The sequence below is a fragment of the Monodon monoceros genome, unplaced genomic scaffold (genome assembly GCF_005190385.1).
Source record: "Monodon monoceros isolate NGI ecotype Baffin Bay Population unplaced genomic scaffold, NGI_Narwhal_1 Super_Scaffold_2, whole genome shotgun sequence".
NCBI classification, from domain to species: domain Eukaryota; kingdom Metazoa; phylum Chordata; class Mammalia; order Artiodactyla; family Monodontidae; genus Monodon; species Monodon monoceros.
This window is the reverse complement of record NW_021703776.1, coordinates 96359175-96380673: the sequence shown is the minus strand read 5'-3', so window position 1 is coordinate 96380673 and position 21499 is coordinate 96359175. Positions and strand designations below refer to the sequence as shown.

The following is a 21499-nucleotide window of genomic DNA, read 5'->3' as shown; positions in this document are numbered from 1 at the left end:
ATATCAATTTTCTAAAAAAAAGCAATCAAGGAAATAGTGACATACTTAATTTTGAAATGTGGCCCCAGTATATTACAGGAAATAAGATCACAACCAACAACATTCCTATTCTTTACTTCCATCCCCCAAAAAGGTATCAAATTTCTTCTTACCAAAAAAAAAAAATCAATTTTGTGGTCAATATTATTATGAAATAATTAGCTAAACCATATTAAAGCTGCCTGGAACTCTCCAGATAGCTCAGATTTGATCAGTTCAATTTATAGCAATATAAAATCAGCCAAACCAATTTAATGACATCACCCACTAAAGAAACTGTTTGAACCTCTATATAGAGCATGGTTCTTTCTACATATTATGCCCCACTATGTACATCTCTGAATCAACATGATTAAGATGATACAGGGGTTCTACTCTCAAAATCCAAAAAGCATTCACTTGTATCTCATCATTCCATTTCTTATGACAGGCCTATGAGGTAGGGAAGGAGAAGGTGGCATAGCATTTCATATGGATTGGAAAGATCTGACACAGATTACTGAACATATTCACTGGGTCGCGTGGTGTTATGTGGTCAACGGAAGTGTTATTAAAAATGCAAAACCAGGCCTTCCTTCTTTCCTTAATCAGTAGGCATGCAGCCCTTTGAAAAGGAAGTTGAGAAGTAGGACAAAACTTCATTTTACTTATGTATTTATTTCCTCTCTTTCAGAGAAAATCAGCCTTTACACTATACATTAAAGGTCAGTGTTTCTCAAATCTGAACGGAGTATGTGAAAACAATATGAATTTGTAGACTATTAGCAATGCATATTCTATAATATTTCTATGGTTTTTAACTGTCTACTGGAAAAAGTAAAATGTAAAGGAACAATCATACAAATAATACTTGGCTCAAACTAGGTAAAGGATGCAGTCAAACTTAAATTCACATTAAAGAAAATGTAAAAACAGCCAAAAAAAGAATATAGATTCAAACTGATCCTAGCTGAAAAGACTATATAACTAATGACAAAGTAATGATAATCTATTAATCAAAATAAAACAGCTTGTATTTTAGAAAATTAGAAGAAATTTTGCATGATTCTCGACAAAGAGCACAGATAAAAGATATGAGAATTCAAGGGGTCGCTTTTCCTTTCAATACTGATGCCAATAAGCTGATATAGTAGTGTTTCCATCTACAGTGCATACATAGGAGATTTATCTATATAAGTACAGTATAATACCATGACTATCACCCTTATCAATATTAAGTCTAAGAAAATCTCAGCATGCAGGATATACTTTCTGCACATAGCAGGCACTAAAATACAGATGAAATAAAAATTAAACTGATTCTAACAGTGTGTCTATTTCCTTTATTTCAAAGTGACTAACAACGTAACAAACCAATCACCAGGTGACTAGCACCACCTATGCAAGCAGTTCTCACTGGGGGCAATTTTGCATCCCTGCCTTCCCCCAGGAGACATTTCCTAATGTCTGGTGTCAATTTTGGTTGTCAAAACTGGAGGAGGCATGAGGTACAACCAGCATCTAAGGGATGTTGCTTAAGATTCTACAATGAGCAGGGCATTCTCTTCCCCACCATGTCTAACAATAAATTCTCTGGTCAAAAACATCAAAAGTGTCAAGGAGAGACTTTGACCTATACTGATATTCACCGTGAGCAAAGTATAAAATACGATTTGTTTTAAAGCATTTATTTATTCTTTTATTTTAGAAGGAAGTTACAAAACTAAGAAAAAAATAAGAATAAAGAATGAATGAATGCCACAAATTATAAAAGCAGGAGGTGATGAGGTGATCTAGAGTGACTGTGGAAGGTCATGTGAGAGATGGAGGAGATTCTACCATTATGTTGAGCGGTTTTGAGCCAAGTCCAGAATGAGTCTACATTGTTGGCTGACAAAGGAGGAAACACAATGCATTCTTCAGTCATCTTATGACCTTGAATTAAGAGGACTTCCCTTGTAGCATGGTTTTAAATGAATCTGTGTTATGTTTTACCTTAAACATGGTTGAAGAAAGCTCCTTTGAAGAAGGAATTGAAACCCCTTGTTCTGCTCTACCCTCCAGACATGCTTCTGGACCTCTCACTGGGTTGTGCTGTAATAATTACTGAATTTGCTTTTTGACTGCTGCCTCTAGCATTAGTAAATATACTTTATTTTGGGTCAACTGAAAGCATCCTGGTAATAGATGGATACAACTTTACTCTAAATTTGGAGTAGAGGTTAATCAGAGGGGGTCATTAAACCAATTGTGCTCAGAGTCAAACACTTAAGACAGTGAGTTTAATCATATTTTCACCTAATCCTTTGCAACATAGGAAAACCTTATAAAAATGATTTGAGGGAAAGACTGATCTTTTCTATATAAGCACCATGCCATAGGAAAGAGGATTCCCCTCCCAAATATTAAAACATTTACATTTCTAAGTAAGTGTAAGGAGATACTTGCAATTCTCTAGATTCATTTTGTACAATACACAAATATGGCTGATAGAGCAAGTTTAAAATAGCACAAACCACTCAATATACACAACCTGATAAACAGTAGGCTGATTGCAGGGGAGGAAGAATGTTGCATGTGGGTTTGCATGTTGTTGATATGACCAAGGCTAGTAATTAATACAATCCATGTGGTGATATTTGGATCACATGGTGAAATCACATTTACACAGATAAAGGTCTTATCCAGAGCCTAATTTTACCAATAATTTCAGGAAATAAGCAATCAAGAGACTTTGGTATAAGGCCTAAAATTAAGGCCCAATATTATGCGTACATTGACATCTAAGAAAAACCAGGAGGGTCTAAAATAACCTACCACCAAGTTTCCCTCACACCCTGCTCCCATGGATAAGGTCCCCTAGCCAAAACTCCTCCCTTATCTCAGGGGTCAGGCATAGTTCCTGCTTATTCCTGAGTGTTTAAGTTATGAAACATCTCCATTCAACACCTCAGTGATTACCTAGCTTATGAGTTATTTTCCAGGGAGCTGTGAACATAAATCTAGAGAGGGAAAGCAACCTAAAACAGGGATATCTTGCTCAAAACATTCCATAGATAAGGACTTTTCTCCTAGAAGAGATAATTATTTGGCGGTGCTTGGGGGTACAGTTATTGGAATGTTTAAAGAAATTGGTCCAGATCAATTGCCTTCTTTCTCCCCTAAGATCATTCTCCCAGTAACTGGGAGTGAAATGGAACATAGGACAGCTTCTTCAACTCCTCCCAACTCACCAAAACAAGCATGAAAGGCTGAAAAGACTAATATGACACTGTCTGGAGCATAAGAAAATACTACATATGTGCTCCATCCAGAATAGGAGTATAAAAAAGAAAACTGTGATAATTCTCTTCAAGTCTTGGTAAGAAGGATCTGACACTAGTCTAATAGGAATAAAATGATCAAATGTTTTAAAATGACTGATTTCTAATTTTTAAGTGATATGTCCAAGTAATTTGGGTTGCTGGAAATTTAGAAGTCAGCATACTAGATGATTATTTTATTATATTGTTACTTTTAATTCATGAGGGTGATAACTGCCATCTTAAATATTTGTTCTTATCTCCCTAGCTAAGCTAATTTAAATAGGTGATAATTAAGACTAACAACTCAAGAATAAAAGCTAATAAAAAATCTCTTAGTATATATTTGCAGCATTTTAAATTTTACTTTCCTCACATCAAACAAGGATTATAAGTAAAATATTGATGAACTGCATAACTGTAACTTGGACTTTAATACTCTTTGTAATCACCTAACATACATAAGGATTAACATACACGTAAAAAGGAGCTAAAATCTCTCAGAAGCTGAGATTTCCTTTAGACATATACTGATGTTGATAAACTTTCTGCACAAAAATGCAAAGAAAGCTTGAGTTGTGTTGTTTGCAAGCTGTCCTCAAATGAGTGTATTTTGAAGATCAGTCATTTAAATTGTCCTGTTGGAAATTTGGGATGTGCAATATTGCTGAGACATTTTTCTTGTTAAATATCTCCTTCTATATGTTCCTATGGTGAAAACTGTGACAATGTTTTAGTCACTAGAATCTACAAATATTTTCTGTAGGTCATTGCTGTAATTATAAAAGTCCTTGTGGGTGGAGAAGAAGAAAAGAATAATTAACAAGAGGGGAGAGGTATCAAATGTCAGAGAGGAAGCAATGCTCTAGACTGCTATGCAGGATTCCTAGGTCTGCAATTAACTCCTTTATGCAAGTCACATAAACCTGTGAGTTTTGGTTTCCTCATTAGTCCAATAAGGGATTGGGTTGGGAAGTCTCTTGGGAACTTTTTAAAGTTCTGGTAGAGTACACATACAGCTCGGCTCTTCGTTTTAATCAAAATGCCTTATTTGTAAACCATGCTGAAGCATGGTAATTTTTCATTACTTTATTCTTATCTTCAGTCAACTATCAGAAAATATTATGCTTTGTTTTAATATGTTTATTTTTCTTGGAAAATTGTTTTATGAAAATAATTTTTGAACAATATTTGCAATACAAATATATCCTCTCTTATTCCATAATAGAACTATATGATTATTCCTAACTTGGGGCTGCAAACGTGGGTCTGATTACATGTTATTCTGTACTAATAATTCTGATTTGCTTTAAGTCAAAATTGTTGATTTTATATGTGAACTTTGAAAATTCCTGAGGGTAAATTTAAAGTTAGATTTTGTAGTAAGCAATATAATGTAACCCTAACTCTAAATCAGTGACTTACAAAGTATTTCTCCTGAATATGAACTAGCTGTCACTTGTGACTGTCTTGTACTTAAGTAGAATGTTATACTTCCTCTGCCTTCTCATTGAACAAACTCAATAGTAACTATTTTCCAAGTAAATAAATCACACCGGAAAAAATTAATTAAATGCTGATAGCTTGTATCTCCACAGGCACGAAAAATGAGAATGAACTTCTTTGTTCTTCATTTTCATAAATCTCATTTCAATGCAAATGTCATCCTCAAATTTCAATCCAGGGATGAGACCCACTGCGTACCTGACTTTTTATTACATAAAATGATAGTACCTTATTATCTTTTAATATCTATACTTTTAAATTTAGATTGCTAAAAAAGTAAAGACTATGACACAAATGATCCAGTATATTTTCACCATCTCAACAAACAGCAGACTACTGCAAGAATGATCAATTGCTGCATTATCACCACAGAGGTGAACCACAGTTAGATGTAGAGAAATAGTCTATTATAAAATATTCCAATTCCAGTTTGAAAAACAATCTACTTTTTAAAGAACCAAAGAATACAACATGTGCTTGAATCTAAATCCCAATTTCTCTTAATAGCAAGACCATTTCTGGTTATACACAGTAAATGTATTTATTTTTCATCTAACTGCACACAAGCTTAAGATCACAGCGTGTCCTTGCATACATAATACACTGGCATGGCAATTTTAATTATCTCTTTACCATGTATAACTTGACTTTGATAGCTATTAAATCTATTTTTATATGAATTTACGTTTATTTTCACATCACTCAATATAAAGTTCAAGTTAATTAATGAGTGTGGTATTTTCCCCTCTGATGCTAAGCAATTTATATTTGTATTCCATGAAGCAGCCTCATGAAATTGTTCTTTAAGATAATCTTAAATAGAAATAACACAAGGTCTAGAAATTTTTAACTAGAAAAAAGAAATACTCAATTCTTTCTTTTAAATATGGCTCTTCCGGTACACCTATTAAGACATTCAGTTTAGCAATTATTTCAACATTCTGTAGGCCCCTAGAGCACCATTCAATATGATGTAATAGAATCATACCCTGTTTGAAAGAGAAATTAATGAAACAATCCCATTCACCATTGCAACAAAAGAATAAAATACCTAGGAATAAACCTACCTAAGGAGGTAAAAGACCGGTACTCAGTATAAGACACTGAAAGAAATCAAAGATGACACAAACAGATGGAGAGATATACCATGTTCTTGGATGGGAAGAATCAATATTGTGAAAATGACTATACTACCCAAAGCAATCTACAAATTCAATGCAATCCCTATCAAATTACCAATGGCATCTTTCACAGAACTAGAACAAAAAATCTTAAAATTTGTATGGAGACACAAAAGACCCCGAATAGCCAAAGCAATCATTTCTTTTTAACATCTTTATCCAAGTATAATTGCTTAATAATGTTGTGTTAGTTTCTGCTGTATAACAAAGTGAATCAGCTATATGTATACATATATCCCCATATCCCCTCCCTCTTGTGACTCCCTCCCACCCTCCTTATCCCACCCTTCTAGGTGGTCACAAAGCACCAAGCTGATTTCCCTGTGCTATGGAGAGCCAAAGCAATCTTGAAGAAAAAAACGAGAACAAAACAGAGCTGGAGGAATCAGACTCCCTGACTTCAGACTATACTACAAAGCTACAGTCATCAAGACAATATGGTACTGGCACAAAAACAGAAATATAGATCAATGGAACAGGACAGAAAGCCCAGAGATAAACCCACACACCTATGGTCAACTAATCTATGACAAAGGAGGCAAGGATATACAATGGAGAAAAGACAGTCTCTTCAATACGTGGTGCTGGGAAAACTGGACAGCTACATGTAAAAGAATGAAATTAGAACAGCCCTAACACCATACACAAAAATAAACTCAAAATGGATTAAAGACCTAAATGTAAGACCAGACACTATCAAACTCTTAGAGGAAAACATAGGCAGAACACTCTATGACATAAATCACAGCAAGAGCTTTTCTGACCCACCTCCTAGAGAAATGGAAATAAAAATAAACAAATGGGACCTAATGAAGCTTAAAAGGTTTTGCACAGCAAAGGAAACCATAAACAAGGTGAAAAGACAACCCTCAGAATGGGAGAAAATATTTGCAAATGAATCAATGGACAAAGGATTAATCTCCAAGATCTATAAACAGCTCACGCAGCTCAATATCAGAAAAACAAACAACCCAATCCAAAAATGGGCAGAAGACCTAAATAGACATTTCTCCAAAGAAGACATACAGATGGCCAAGAGGCATATGAAAAGATGCTCAACATCACTAATTATTAAAGAAATGCAAATCAAAGCTACAATGATGTATCACCTCACACTGGTCAGAATGGCCATCATCAAAAAATCTACAAAGAATAAATGCTGGAGAGGGTGTGGAGAAAAGGGAACCCTCTTGCACTCTTGGTGGGAATGTAAATTGATACAGCCACTATGGAGAACAGTAGGGAGGTTCCTTAAAAAACTAAAAATAGAACTACCATACGACCCAGCAATCCCACTACTTGGCATATACCCTGAGAAAACCATAATTCAAAAAGAGTCATGTACCACAATGTTCATTACAGCACTATTTACAATAGCCAGGACATGGAACCAACCTAAGTGTCCATTGACAAATGAATGGATAAAAAAGATGTGGCACATATATACAATGGAATATTACTCAGCCATAAAAAGAAATGAAGTTGAATTACTTGTAGTGAGGTGGATGGACTTAGAATCTGTCATACAGAGTGAAGTAAGTCAAAAAAGAGAAAAACAAATACTGTATGCTAACACATATATATGGAATCTAAAAAAAAAAAGTGGTTCTGAGGAAACTAGGGGCAGGACAGGAATAAATATGTAGACCTAGAGAATGGACTTGAGGACACAGGGAGGGGGAAGGGTAAGCTGGGAAGAAGTGAGAGAGTGGCACGGACATATATGCACTACCAAATGTAAAATAGATAGCTAGTGGGAAGCAGCCGCATAGCACAGGGAGATCAGCTCGGTGCTTTGTGACCACCTAGAGGGGTGGGATAGGGAGGGTGGGAGGGAGATGCAAGAGGGAAGCAATGTGGGGATATAAGTATATATATATATATATATATATATATATATATATATCTGATTCACTTTGTTATACAGCAGAAACTAACACAACGATGTAAAGCAATTGTACTCCAATTAAGATGTTAAAAAATAAAAGACACATTCACCCCAATGTTCATTGCAGTACTATTTACAATAGCCAAGTCATGGAAGCAACCTAAATGTCCATCGACAGACGAATGGAAAAAGAAGATGTGGTTCATATATACAATGGAATATCACTCAGCCATAAAAAGGAATGAAACTGGGTCATTTGTAGAGACATGGATAGATCTAGAGACTGTCATACAGAGTGAGGTAAGTCAGAAAGAGAAAAACAAATATTATATATTAACGCATATATGTGGAATCTAGAAAAATGGTATGGATGAACCAGTTTGCAAGGCAGAAACAGAGACACAGATGTAGAGAACAAACGTATGGACACCAAGGGGGGAAAGGGGAGGGGTGGGATTAATTGGGAGATTGGGATTGACATATATACACTACTATGTATAAAATAGATAATTAATAAGGACCTACTGTATAGCACAGGGAACTCTACTTCACTTCGCTGTACAGTAGAAACTAACATAGCATTGTAAGACAACTATACCCCAATTAAAAAACAAAAGAAAATATACTGTCAAAAAGCATTATTTGAATAACATTAATAAAAAGAAATGTGTATTAGTAATAAAAATATCATACCCTGTTCAGCCAATGAAGGAATTTATACATCAAGTAGTAAATAGTAATCAATTTTCACTGAGGGAATAAGGTAGATCTGCATCATTTACGTCTGACATTAGTTCAATTCAGCAAACATTAATTGTGTGCAGGGAGACTGCTAATTAGTGGGACGCCAATGATGGCTAAGATGACTGTGTCTGCCCGGTCCCCCCAATATCTTACAGTCTGCTACATTTTGGAATGTTTTGATGAATATTCCACTAGAAATATTTACATAGTGTAAAAGGAGTAAAGAAAAAATGATGTGCCTCATTCTGGAAATTCCGAGAAATCTTCTTGTTGGAAATTGCATCTCAAGTGAATCTTGGAGGATAAGACAATTTGGTCAGAAGAATGATGGAGAGGGTACTGCAGTTGGGGAGGGTATCTAGGATGAACACATGTTATGGAAGCAGGTCATGTATTTGGTAATATGGATAGTTTGTATTAGTGGAGCATAAAGTACACCATGGAAATGATAGGACATTAAGACAGCAGAGGTAATAGGAAGGGCACTATATTTCAAGCTAACAACTTGGATTTTATAGGCGAATGTAGGATCATAAAGTGTTTTAAGCACAGGCGTGATATGATCTGATTTGCATTTTAGATTTTAAATTAGCAACATATTTTACACATAGAATTCGACAAATGCTAATGGACTGATGAATCTGTGTCACAATATATTGATCCTCAAGCAACATACAAATCTTTTACTTCACATATGTCTGTGTGATGAACACAAAATACAATAATACAAGTATTATGCAAAATGAAATATCTAATGTAAATAGGAAAACATGGGTTGACATTCAGAAGTGTTTTTACTTTTCTGCCCAGTTAAACTGATCTACACAGAAATTCTTACCGATTTTAATGAATAAATGTTGCACTGGATTGAATAATGTTTCCCCCAAATTCATAACCACCCAGCAACTCAAAGTGTGGCCTTATTTGGAAATAGGGTCTTTGCAGATGTAATTAGTTCCTTTAAGATGAGGTCATACTGAATTAGAGTAGATCCTAAATCCAATGACTGGTGTCCTTTTAAAAAGGTCATGTGAAGACACAGAGACATAGACACACAGAGGGAAGACAGCCACGTGAAGGAAGAGGCAGGCATTGAAATGACGTGGCAACACTGGTCAGGGAACACCAAGAATTGCTAGCAACCACCAGATGCCAGAGGAGAGGCATGGGATGGTTCCTCTCTCTGAGCCTCCAGAAGGAACCAACTCTGCTAACACCTTAATTTCAGACTTATGCTCTCTAGAAACATGAGAGAATAAATCTCTGTTGTCTTAAGCTACACAGTTTGTGGTATTTTGTTACGACAGCCCTGGGAACCTAATATACATACACCTGGCAGCATCTCTTGCCTAGGCAGCACGGGAGCTACGGCAGTTAGTCTGTGGTCCTTAGGAGAGAATATTCCCATTGGCACAGCATGAAAAGGACAAAACACTGTCCTCCTTCTAACTGTACTCGGCACCTCTTGATCTATTCCCCACCCCCCGCCCTGGCTAGCACTTATTTTCCACCAGGATTTGCATTGGGTAACATATATATATAGGCTTTATTAATTATTCATCCAAATTGAAAGCATATATAAAAATGACTTTGGTTTGTGTGTATCCTGGTTTGCCAAGGTGCTGACCTTACTTTTATGAAGACTCTGGTTAAAAGCTAATTTAGTATTTGTCATCAGAAAATGCTCACTGCTTTAATCAATGCACCATGTAGGGATTTTGTAAGATGCATGTTTGAGTGCTTCAGACATAAATGATTTTTAAAAGTTATTAGACTGAGACCTCTCCCTTCTGCTTCATGCAGTCCCTTTGGTACAGAGTAAGAAGATTAGCATCAGTGTTTTGGGAGAAAGCTTACAGAGTCAGAAGACATTGGGAATATCATTAAGTTTTAAAAATAATAGCATGCACTTATTTCAACTAAACTTGAGGGAAAACCAAATGTAGAGGGAGCAGAATGATTTAAAATGAGTCTAAATTGGAATTCATATTATCATCAAGACGAGTCAGGAAACAGAAACAGCGGAAGCCCTAAAGGCTTAAAAGCAGCGGCCTGGAAATAAACTTCTCCCTCCACCTGGAACAGAGTGAACTTCTTACTTTCAACCTTGAGAAGTATCTAACTTCTCAGATGACAGAGTAACCATGGAAGGACTGCAGAGAAGAAAGATGACAAATACAAGGGGAATTACAGTAGGTACACACTCCCACAGAAGCAGCTTCATACTGATACTTTTCCTTCTCTAGTTCTTCTGGCAAACTTTGAAGTACAAACCCATTCCTTAACCTGCAGGTGTAAGACAGATCTCAAACAAACCCCCTAAAGGGTTTCTAAAAAGATGAGAGAATTCATTTCTTTTCCCTAGGAGTGATCAACGCCTAGTATCCTTGCTGGACCCTGGAATACACAGGATTGCTGTTATTAAGGGGGCAAAATGGGAGTGTATCTGAGGGACACTTCCCCTCTCAAAGATCCATGATTCCCTTCCCACTGAAAACTTCAAACAAAGCCCTTGAGGCAGTAGCTCACTAAATGGAAAAAAAGAAAAAGAAAAGAAATAGAAGGTCACCTTCCACGAGGCCACTCTAGTCTGAATTCCAGTATAGGTAAGTTTAAATCATCGATTAACTTTGGAAAAGTTGTCCATAACAAATATGTTTAACACATCTTTTTCTTATTATAAACATGTATATTTTTCTTGTAAAAGACATAAATGTATTTTGCATTCTTCATATATAGATATATGAAAAATAATGGGATCTGGACATTGGTTAGGAAAATGACCTGGTTAGAGGAATGACCAGTCATAAATTTTTGATAGTACAGACAGCTTCCATGATGATTAAATTATCGTTTTCCAAACTAAGAAAAAAAAAATTAGAGATTGCCATTTAAAAATTAAATGTTAAAAAAAGGACACAGGAGAAAAATAAGAAGCAGATGTTTTGGTTCTTATAATCTGTACCATCCAATACGGGAGCCAGTAGTCATGCTACTTAAAACTCAAATTCAAATGAATGAAAATTAAACACAGCTTAGTTCTCAGTTGTCTTAGCTACATTTCAAGTGCTCAGTAACCACATGTGGCTAGCGGCTGGAGCAGATCTAGAACACTGACATCTTTTATAAAGTTTTATCTTACTTTATGTTGCCAATTTATCATTTACTCCACTGGCATCTATTGGTATAAAGGTTAATCCAGTTTCCCAAAGTGTAGGATTATTTTCCCCCCAGAGAGGTTTGTAAACTAGAAAAGTCTAGCATCCTATTTAGCTTCAAGCATTTTTCCTTCATGTCTTGTGATTGCCAAGGCCCAGGCTTGATGGAAAATCTCGTGATAGCACTAACAATAAAAAAAAAAAAAAAAGACAGGGTTGGCTTTAAAAACTACTCAGAAAAACAGATAAATAGAAGACAATTCAACAGAAGTATGGGCACAGTTCTTGAACAAACCCTTCAAAAAAGAGGGTATACAAATTACAGTAAGCATAACCTCCTCAAAAATCAGGAAAATGTTCACTAACACTAAACTGCATATAATGAACAAACACCAGAATGGCTAAAACTTTCAAACGTTCACTTCTAAATGTCTGAATTTGTGGCGCAACTAGGAACCCTAGTACATTGGTTTTGACCGTCTAAATTGATAAATCCACTTTAGGAAATTTTTCTCATTATTAACAAAGTTAGACATACATATATCCTAATTTGGTATTACCCCTTCCTAGCTCTATACTTATGAAAAACGTTCATAGCAATTCTATTGAAATAACCAAAAACTGGAAACAACTCAATGTTTATCAACACGAAATGAATACATAATTGTAGAATAGGCATACAATAGAATAATATTATTCATGAAAATAAACAAACACCACAAATAACAACATGGGTAATTTCACAAATATTTTGAACAAAAGAAGTCAGAGGGGAAATAATGTATATTTTATTATTTCATTTGTATGAGATTTTAAAATTTTAAAAACTACCCTAATCTATGGGGATAAAAATCAGGTGAATATTTACCTTTAAGAAGTAGTAGTAACTGGGAGGGGGCTTGATGGGTGCTTCTGAGGTGTCAATATAATTGACTTAACCTGATGAAGGTCACATGGGGTTCACTTTGTTAGAATTTAGGAGCAGGAAAAAGTAGTGGTGGTGAGCTCTTGTTGTACCACCAGGATGTCTGGTTTCCCTTTCAGCTCTGTCACTTAGGCTGTGTGCCTTTGGGAAAATTTTAACCCTCATTATTTGTATCCTAATAAATACTACTACTGGATTAATTACTCCACCTTCTCTCTTACCATGTTTTTCTTATTTACTGTGATATTATTAACATTTAGCATATTTCATGACCCATGGAAATTGCTCAATAAATAATGAGTAATAAAATAAATTACATACATCATGTTTCCATGGAGAATATTACTTATTTTTCATTTACTGAAAACTGAACATGCTCCTTAGAAAATATGTCATGCAGACAAAAACATTTTGTTTTGGCTTTCCCATCATGATGCTGAAAGCTAGAATATGTATGAACACAGAGTTCTGTTCCCCTGAATACCCAGACCACATAGTAGAGAGGCTCCCAGTTTATGTTGAGGGTCATTTTAGGCTTCTGAAAAGTTAAATCTTCCTGAATATCTACATTCTCCTGAAGAACTAAATCTGTCTCTCTACTCATTATATTTGCTACTATAAAGTGATGACCAAATAAAAGAAACACCTATGGAATTTATTAAATGATCTCTTTGGCCCTTTTTTAGTAACCAGCCCAGTTTTCACATAGCAGTATTGCCCATGAATAAATATGATTTGGTCATCATTACAGGTACTAAATTCATACAAAGGTGAAAGCTTTATATACTTTTTATTATAAACTACCAAATGTTTGGTTAATTTTTAAAAGCTTGCTCAATAGGACATTTGCATTTACTGATTACAATTAAGCTTTTGTTGCTATGGGTCTACAGGAAGGGATAGGGGAGAGTCTAATAGGAAACTCCTTCCGTGAAGCTGATCTCCTGATTCCCTGCCCTATCTGTATCCAGCATCCCTCCTCCCCCAGCAATTAGAACAGGAAGAAAAACTTCCAGGGAGGAGATGACTATTTTACCAGACACTTCATATTCTAAAGCTGGTGTCTGTGGGAATTCTCTGGCAGTCCAGTGGTTAGAACTCAGTGCTTTCATTGCTAAGGGCACATGTTCAATCCCTGGTTGGGGAATTAAGATCCCATAAGACGTGAGGCGCAGCCACATCAAATAAAGCCAGTGTTTGCAAATCATGTGTTTGCAGACTGAATGTGTAGTACCTAGTGGCCTCAAAAAGCCTCAAATAATCTTTAAAGTAATTCTGTGTTAGTACTGCCTTCATAGAAGGAAATAAGATCCATCTTCTCCAGAAGAAGCCACCATCAACCTTCACCTAAAAGAAGTTTCACAGATAAAGTTTTGAAGAAACTGAGGTCACAGTTCAAGAAGATGGATGGGCATAAAGTTAAGGACAAGAAGGATAGGCAGATAAGAATGCTAAGAAGAAGAAGGAAGAAAGGAAAGAATTAAGAGGAGGAGGGAGAGGAGGAGAAAGCACCACTAGCAAAACCGGCTGAAACAACAGACAGCAGAATGACAATCCCTAAAACTCCATATATTGGAATCATTAGACATAGATATAATGTATTTAAAAAATACAAAAGGGTAATCAAAAACACGATTAAAGGAAAAGAAACTTTTTAGGTGACTGAGTAAGTTTTTTTGTTTTTGTTTTTTGGCGATAGGCGGGCCTCTCGCTGCTGTGGCCTCTCCCGTTGCGGAGCACAGGCTCCGGACGCGCAGGCTCAGCAGCCATGGCTCACGGGCCCAGCCGCTCTGCGCCATGTGGGATCTTCCCGGACCGGGGCACGAACCCGTGTCCCCTGCATCGGCAGGCGGACACTCAACCACTGCGCCACCAGGGAAGCCCCCTGAGTAAGTTTTTAAAAGGAACTAATAAAACTTTTAGACATATAAAATATAATTGACCTTAAAGCTCAGTGGTTGGCTTTAAAATAACAAAAGGTATATATAATTAAAGAGAACCAGAAGGAAGTTCTTAAGACTGTTTTCAAATCCATCACAGAGTCAAAAAGATGAATAAGAGTGTAAGTTTCTGTTTTTTAAATATTTCATAAGACTTCAAGCAACTTTATGAATAAGCTTTGCTGTTTTTAGTCTACTGAACAGAAATCATTTCCCAAGTCCTCTACTTAAGGTGTCCTTAAGATATTCTTATATGTGTGTTTGTATAAAAATGTAAATATGTATTTATAACATACAAACAACCTTATATATTATTTATATAAAGAAACATTGCAATTTACTGTCAGAGAAAGCAACTAACATTAAATAATTCAAAATAACAAAATTACTAATTAAATGAAGATGACAAAATCTACCACAAATTTCGACAGAATGGTACTCACAGTAAGAACAGCCATAGACCTCAATTCTGAGCCCAATGCGGCCTTCTCCATTCCAATCCAGAGGCACGATGCGCACATAGCGGGCAATTACTGGATGCTGTAAATCATGCCGAACCACACTATCGGAGTTGACGTTCCCAGGAAATGCCTGAAAAATAAACGGGATTCGAAAATTAGGGGAAAATACTTTAGAAACAACCATGTTCTCTATGTGCTGCAATAAACATAAGTTTTCTTATCCAATGGAGGGATTTCATATTCTCTAAACCATAAACAATTTGAAAAAAGCTTCTATATGTTCTTTATTTGAAAACACGTCCAATTTTAAATGGGAACTAGGCCAAAGTTTCCATGGGCCCTTTCATATGTGGAAATGCACACATATATTAAAAGAATGAAACACTGTGGCACGCACTGTAGTATCCAGTAAACATTTAAATTACGAGTTCTATTATTTCACATTTAAACTATACAATAAGCAATTTTTCACAGAATCCAACTGTATTTCTTGCTTTTTAAAAATCTCCTCTATGTTACCTTCCCATACCATCATTACAAATTTGAAAATTATTTCAGCATAAGCTCGGTAAAAAGAGCAATTGAATATGTTGTGCAGAGGCTTGGGACTTCTACATTTTATTAGCATAAATATATGAGTGGATCAGAAACATGTTTATTTCATTTTTCTTATTTATAGAAGATTCTGTCAAGAATCATTTGCCATGAATCTTTTTTTATGTTGAAAGTTCATACTGTCTATATTTTTTCAGCAGAGAACAAATGGATTTTCTTTGGGCATGGCTATCATTCATCAGCAAACATTTATAAAACATTTACTGTATAATAAGTATAAAGCAAGATAATACGGGGGCACAGGGATAGGGAAAGCCATAGATGCCACACTCAAAAAGAATCTATAAGAAGAATTTAATAATAGGAAAAATGTCAGTATAAAATTACAATTTAAAGCAAGGACGATTTAAATCAAGAGACCATGATATTTTAGAATATGTCAAATAAATGAGAAATATATGTGTTTACTGTTTTAAACATGAACCACTTAATTTCATATATACATTCTAGTTGTCCCTACATTAGGTAACTTTAGTTTTTGGAAAGCTATATTCTACATGAGATCCTCTTTTATATTTATTTAAATAATCTCCTAAACATTGAAATAAAAATTTTAAAAAGAACACTGAACTTTTTTAGTCACGAAAAGATACAACATAAACACTATATTACATTGCTAATCTGTTATATTCTTGACCTAAGGTTTTGAATTTGCTTCTATATAAAATCAGGAGTTTCATGTTTTTGAAATATCTCTTTTATAACAAGTTTTAAGAGTTATAAAATTAATAAGAGGCAAATAAAGAGATGCTTTTAATAAAAAAGTACATAGCAGCTTTGAAACGGAAGGCTCTGGTTTAATTGCACACAAATATCACAAAGGTAAATTTGTGGTATAAAGTTGGTTACCCAGCGCTCATTCTCCAGTCATACTCCTGGCCTCCAAAATACAAAATGTAGGGCTTCCCTGGTGGCGCAGTGGCTGAGAGTCCGCCTGACGAGGCAGGGGACACAGGTTCGTGCCCCAGTCTGGGAAGATCCTACATGCCGCGGAGCGGCTAGGCCCGTGAGCCATGGCCGCTGAGCCTGTGCGTCCAGAGCCTGTGCTCCACAGCGGGAGAGGCCACAACAGTGAGAGGCCCGCGTACCGCAAAAAAAAAAAAAAAAGCAAAACACAAAATGTATAGTGTAAGACCTAGTAATACAGGGAGCATACTGAAATATTTCCTCAAGATTTAAACTATTTTATAGAACATAAGATGGTTCCAGCAATCTGCATCGTGGGTAATAGTCTATAACATGTACAATTTCATGCTTTGGAAACCGGGATCCTCTTTAGTAATGATTTTTGTTGTGTTCTCCTTGGTTTTCCTCAAGCTACATACTACCACTGCCTTTTCAAAATAGCCACACCCACTTCAACCCTTCATTGGACAAAACCATTTGAGCTTCAGGTCTTAAATTTCATCACTTAAATAGACATCTTCTTTGCATCTTGTTGACAACATTTGATTAAGGAAAATAGTAAAAAGTTTTTTTTCTTTTTAGGTATTTTTCTAACCAGCTTTTAGTTTTACAAAGAAGCCACAAATCTAACTATTTTATTAAACCATGGCTGAATTTTAATATCACTATTGGTTGTTCTGTCTTCAAAAGCAATATTAATGAGAATCCCTGAATAAAATTACCTGAATTAAATCCTTGATGGCAGATAGGTTAATCCAAATATTATGTTATTTTTAAAAAATTATTTATTTATTTTTGGCTGCGTTGGGTCTTCCTTGCTGCACGGGCTTTCTCTAGTTGCAGTGAGCGGGGGCTACTCTTTGTTGCAGTGCGCGGGCTTCTCACCAGGGTGGCTTCTCTTGTTGTGGAGCACGGGCTCTAGGCGCGCAGGCTTCAGTAGTTGTGGCATGCGGGCTCAGTAGTTGTGGCTCGCGGGCTCTAGAGCGCAGGCTCAGTAGTTGTGGCGCACAGCTTACCTGCTCCATGGCATGTGGGATCCTCCCGGACCAGGGCTTGAACCCGTGTCCTCTGCATTGGCAGGCGGATTCTTAACCACTGTGTCACCAGGGAAGCTCTAAATATTATCTTAAATAATATTCAACAAAAGCCACCAAACAATTTTAACTTAACGGTCAATTATATGCTTAACATGGTGCTAGGTGGTATATGAATATTAACAACAGCAAAGACAGCAAGGAACTTTCTTGGAACCCTGCTTCTGAGACATTTGTAGCCTTATGAGGCCTGAAAGAAGAAAAATACTCCTCTGCGTTTCTCCTCTACTCCCAGTGCTTTATTTCTGACACCAGATGTAGGGGTTTTCCCACACGTCACACAATCCTTTATGGACACCAGCTGGCGTCCCATAATTTAACTTAATTCTAATACTATCTACCTGGAGATAGATTCAGATCCCACAGGTTAAGGGCTCAGTCCCACAAGATGACCCCCACTTCAGATGCCAATCTCAAGTCCAGTTGGTCACCTATGCTTCTGACAGACCATACGACAGAGGTTCCACGACCACCTCCTTAGATTCAATCACTTGCTGCAGAGCTCACAGGACTCAGAACAGTTTACGTACTAGATCACCGGTTTATTATGAAGGATGTAACTCAGGAACAGCCAGATGGAAGCGGTGCATAGAGCAAGGTGGCTGCGAAGGGGTGCCGAGCCCTCTCCACACGTACCGCCCTCCCGGCACCTACACTTACCAAGCTTTCTGAACTCCTGTGCTTCTGGGTTTGTATGGTGGCTGCAGTATGCAGGCATGATGATTAAATCACTGGCCACTGGTGACTGAACTCAATCTCCTGCCCCTCTCTCCTTCCCAGAGGTCAGGGTGAGGCTGCAAATTCCAACTCTCTAATCGCACAGTTGGTTCCCCTGCTAACCAGCCCCATCTCACAGTTACCTAGGGGCTTTCCAAAAATCACCTCATTGACATGAACTCAGGTGTGGTTGAAAGGAACTTGTTATTCATAACAAAAGACACCCATTTCAGCTTTATTGCACTTGTCACTTAGGAAGTCCCAAGGGTTTTAGAAGCTGTGTGACAGAAAACATGGATCAAGACAGAAAAAAAAAGATTTCTTTTTATAAATCATGATGTCACAGGCCTTACTGCAAAAGGCAGCATGAAAAGGAAGTACAGAAGTGCGTGGCATAGCTAGTAATTCCATAGTACTTGGAATCCTATGAAAACTATGTAATCAGGAAAACTACAGAAAGAGATAGACCTCAGCTGGGTCGGAGGGCAGAATGGTGTTCGGGAGGTAGAAAGGGAGTAGGACACAGGAGAGAACAGGAAAAGGCTGGCATAAAGAAGGAGCTCAGATCTAGGGCTAGAGATACCCAGAGTCAAGTTGTAATTGTGCTGAAATTTTGTTCTTTAGGAGTAACTTCTCCAGACCTCAGTTCTTTTCATTCCTTCTCCCTGTGTCTGTCCCCCCAAAAGGATTTGACTAGCTTATCTGGAAAATCTACTTTAGAACTAAAATTGTGGACTCTGAAAACATGAACTAAGGTATATTCAGGAATAAGTAATAAGGACATAAGTCTGATTGGAAGGAGGTATTTATATTGGAACATCATGAATGTTTTAAGAAGTTCTGTCTGATTATGGACGAAAGAACCTAGCATGCATTTCTTTCTTTTAGATGACAGAATGAGAGCCATATTCAGGAGATCCTAGGTGGTGGGAGATCATCGTGGGGGCAGAAAGATTAGCAACAAACAGTTAAGAGTCGATGCCACATGGTGGTAAGGGAAAGTAAGAAAATAAAAGAGATCTATTTCAAAAGAAGAAGTAACAACATTTTGAGAGAAGGGAGTAAGAGAAAAGATAGAGCAACCTATTCCCAGGTATTAACATATTGGCATTGGTGACAGAAAGAGGGAAGGGGGATAAAACAGTAGACATCCATTCCTTCCTTCCCCAGCAAACTCTACTCTTTAAGTAACAGCAACCAGATCTTCTTTAAACATTACCCAGATTTCACTCTTAATCCACCTGATCCAGGAGAGGCAGATGCCTCTCTCTGACACCAGGGGTGGCCAACTAATTCAATGAGGCGCAATTTTAGCACTTCTGCTGGAATAATTCAATCACATATTCACTCATTGATCCATCCACTTATTCATTCGCTCAGGAAATATCTGAGTCTTTTATGCACCAGATACTGTTCAAATCACTGGGGAGACAGGGGTGAACATTACAGAGTTTCAGTTCACATTTATATTATTAAAGTACATAGTGTGGCAGTACAGAGTGGAGCAGATAATAAATAAAATACAATGAATGTATTTACAATAGCCAGGACATGGAAGCAACCTAAATGTCCATTGACAGAGGAATGGTTAAAGAAGATGTGGTACCTATATACAATGGACTGTTACTCAGCCATAAAAAAGAATGAAATAATGCCATGTGCAGCAACATGGGCAGACCTAGAGATTGTCATACTGAGCAAGTAAGTCAGACAGAGAAAGAAAAATATCATATACTGCTTGTATGTGGGATCTAAAAAAAAATGTACAAATGAACTTATTTACAAAACAGAAATAGAGTCACAGATGTAGGAAAGAAACTTATGGTTACCAGGGAGGTAAGGGGGGAGGGATAAATTGGGAGATTTGGATTGACATATACACACTACTATATAAAAAATAGATAACTGATAAGGACCTACTGTATAGCATAGGGAACTCTTCTCAACACTCTGTAATGAACTATATGAGAAAAGGATCTAAAAAAGAGTGGATATATGTATATGTATAACTGATTCACTTTGCTGTACAGCAGAAACCAACATTTTAAATCAACTATACTCCAACAAAAATTTTAAAAAATAATATACAATGAATATATATATTGAATATACCAAGTATATAATATGTATATATTGTTATATATTACAGACATGCCTCATTTTTCTGCTTCACAGATATTGTGTTTTGTTTTATTTTCTTTTATTTTTTTTACACAAATTGAAGGTTTATGGCAACACTGAAACACTGACTGCAGCAAGTCTATCGGCACCATTTTTCCAACAGCATTGCTCACTTTATGTCTCTGTGTCACATTTTGGTAATTCTTGCAATATTTCAAACTTTTTCATTATTATTATACTCGTCATGGTGATCTGTGATCAGTGATCTTTGATGTTACTACTATAATTGTTTTGGGGTGCCATGAACCATACCCATATAAGATAGTGAACTTAATCTAGAAATGTGTGTGTTCTGACTGCCTCACTGACTGGTCATTCCTCCATCTCTTTTCCTCTCTTTGGGCCTCCTGATTCCCTGAGACAGAACAATACTGAAATTAGGCCAAGTCATAAATCTAAGTGTTTAAATGAAAGGAAGAGTCAACTGATGCAGCAAACTTCATCGTTGTCCTAGTTTAAGAAAGTGTCAGGGCCGCCCCAGCCTTCAATGATCACCACCCTGCTCGGTCAGCAGCCGTCCACGTGGAGGCAAGACCCTCCAGCAGCGAAAAGGTGACAACTCCCTGAGGGCTCAGATGACAGCTCACGGGTTTTAGCAATGAAGTATTTTTAAATTAAGATATGCCCATTGTTTTTAGACATAATGGTATTGCACGATAAATAGCCCACAGTATAGTATAAACATAAGTTCTACACTGCTTTACTGGGAAACCAAAAACGTCATGTGACTCACTGTCTTGCAATATTCTCTTTACTGTGGCGATCTGGAACTGAACACACAATATCTCCCAGGTATGTTTATATATATATATACACACACACACACACACACACACACACACATATTCATATAGATTATGTTT

The 21499-nt window shown here is 36.6% G+C and overlaps 1 protein-coding gene across 1 annotated transcript in view; it reads right to left on the bottom strand.

The window, feature by feature from the left end:
* CNTNAP2 (contactin associated protein like 2) overlaps window positions 1-21499 on the bottom strand; it is a 2079227-nt gene that overhangs the window by 1240711 nt on the left and 817017 nt on the right. The window contains exon 5 of the mRNA XM_029233017.1: window positions 15106-15253. Within this exon, the coding sequence (XP_029088850.1) occupies window positions 15106-15253 (148 nt within the window). The remainder of the gene's footprint in view (window positions 1-15105; window positions 15254-21499) is intronic.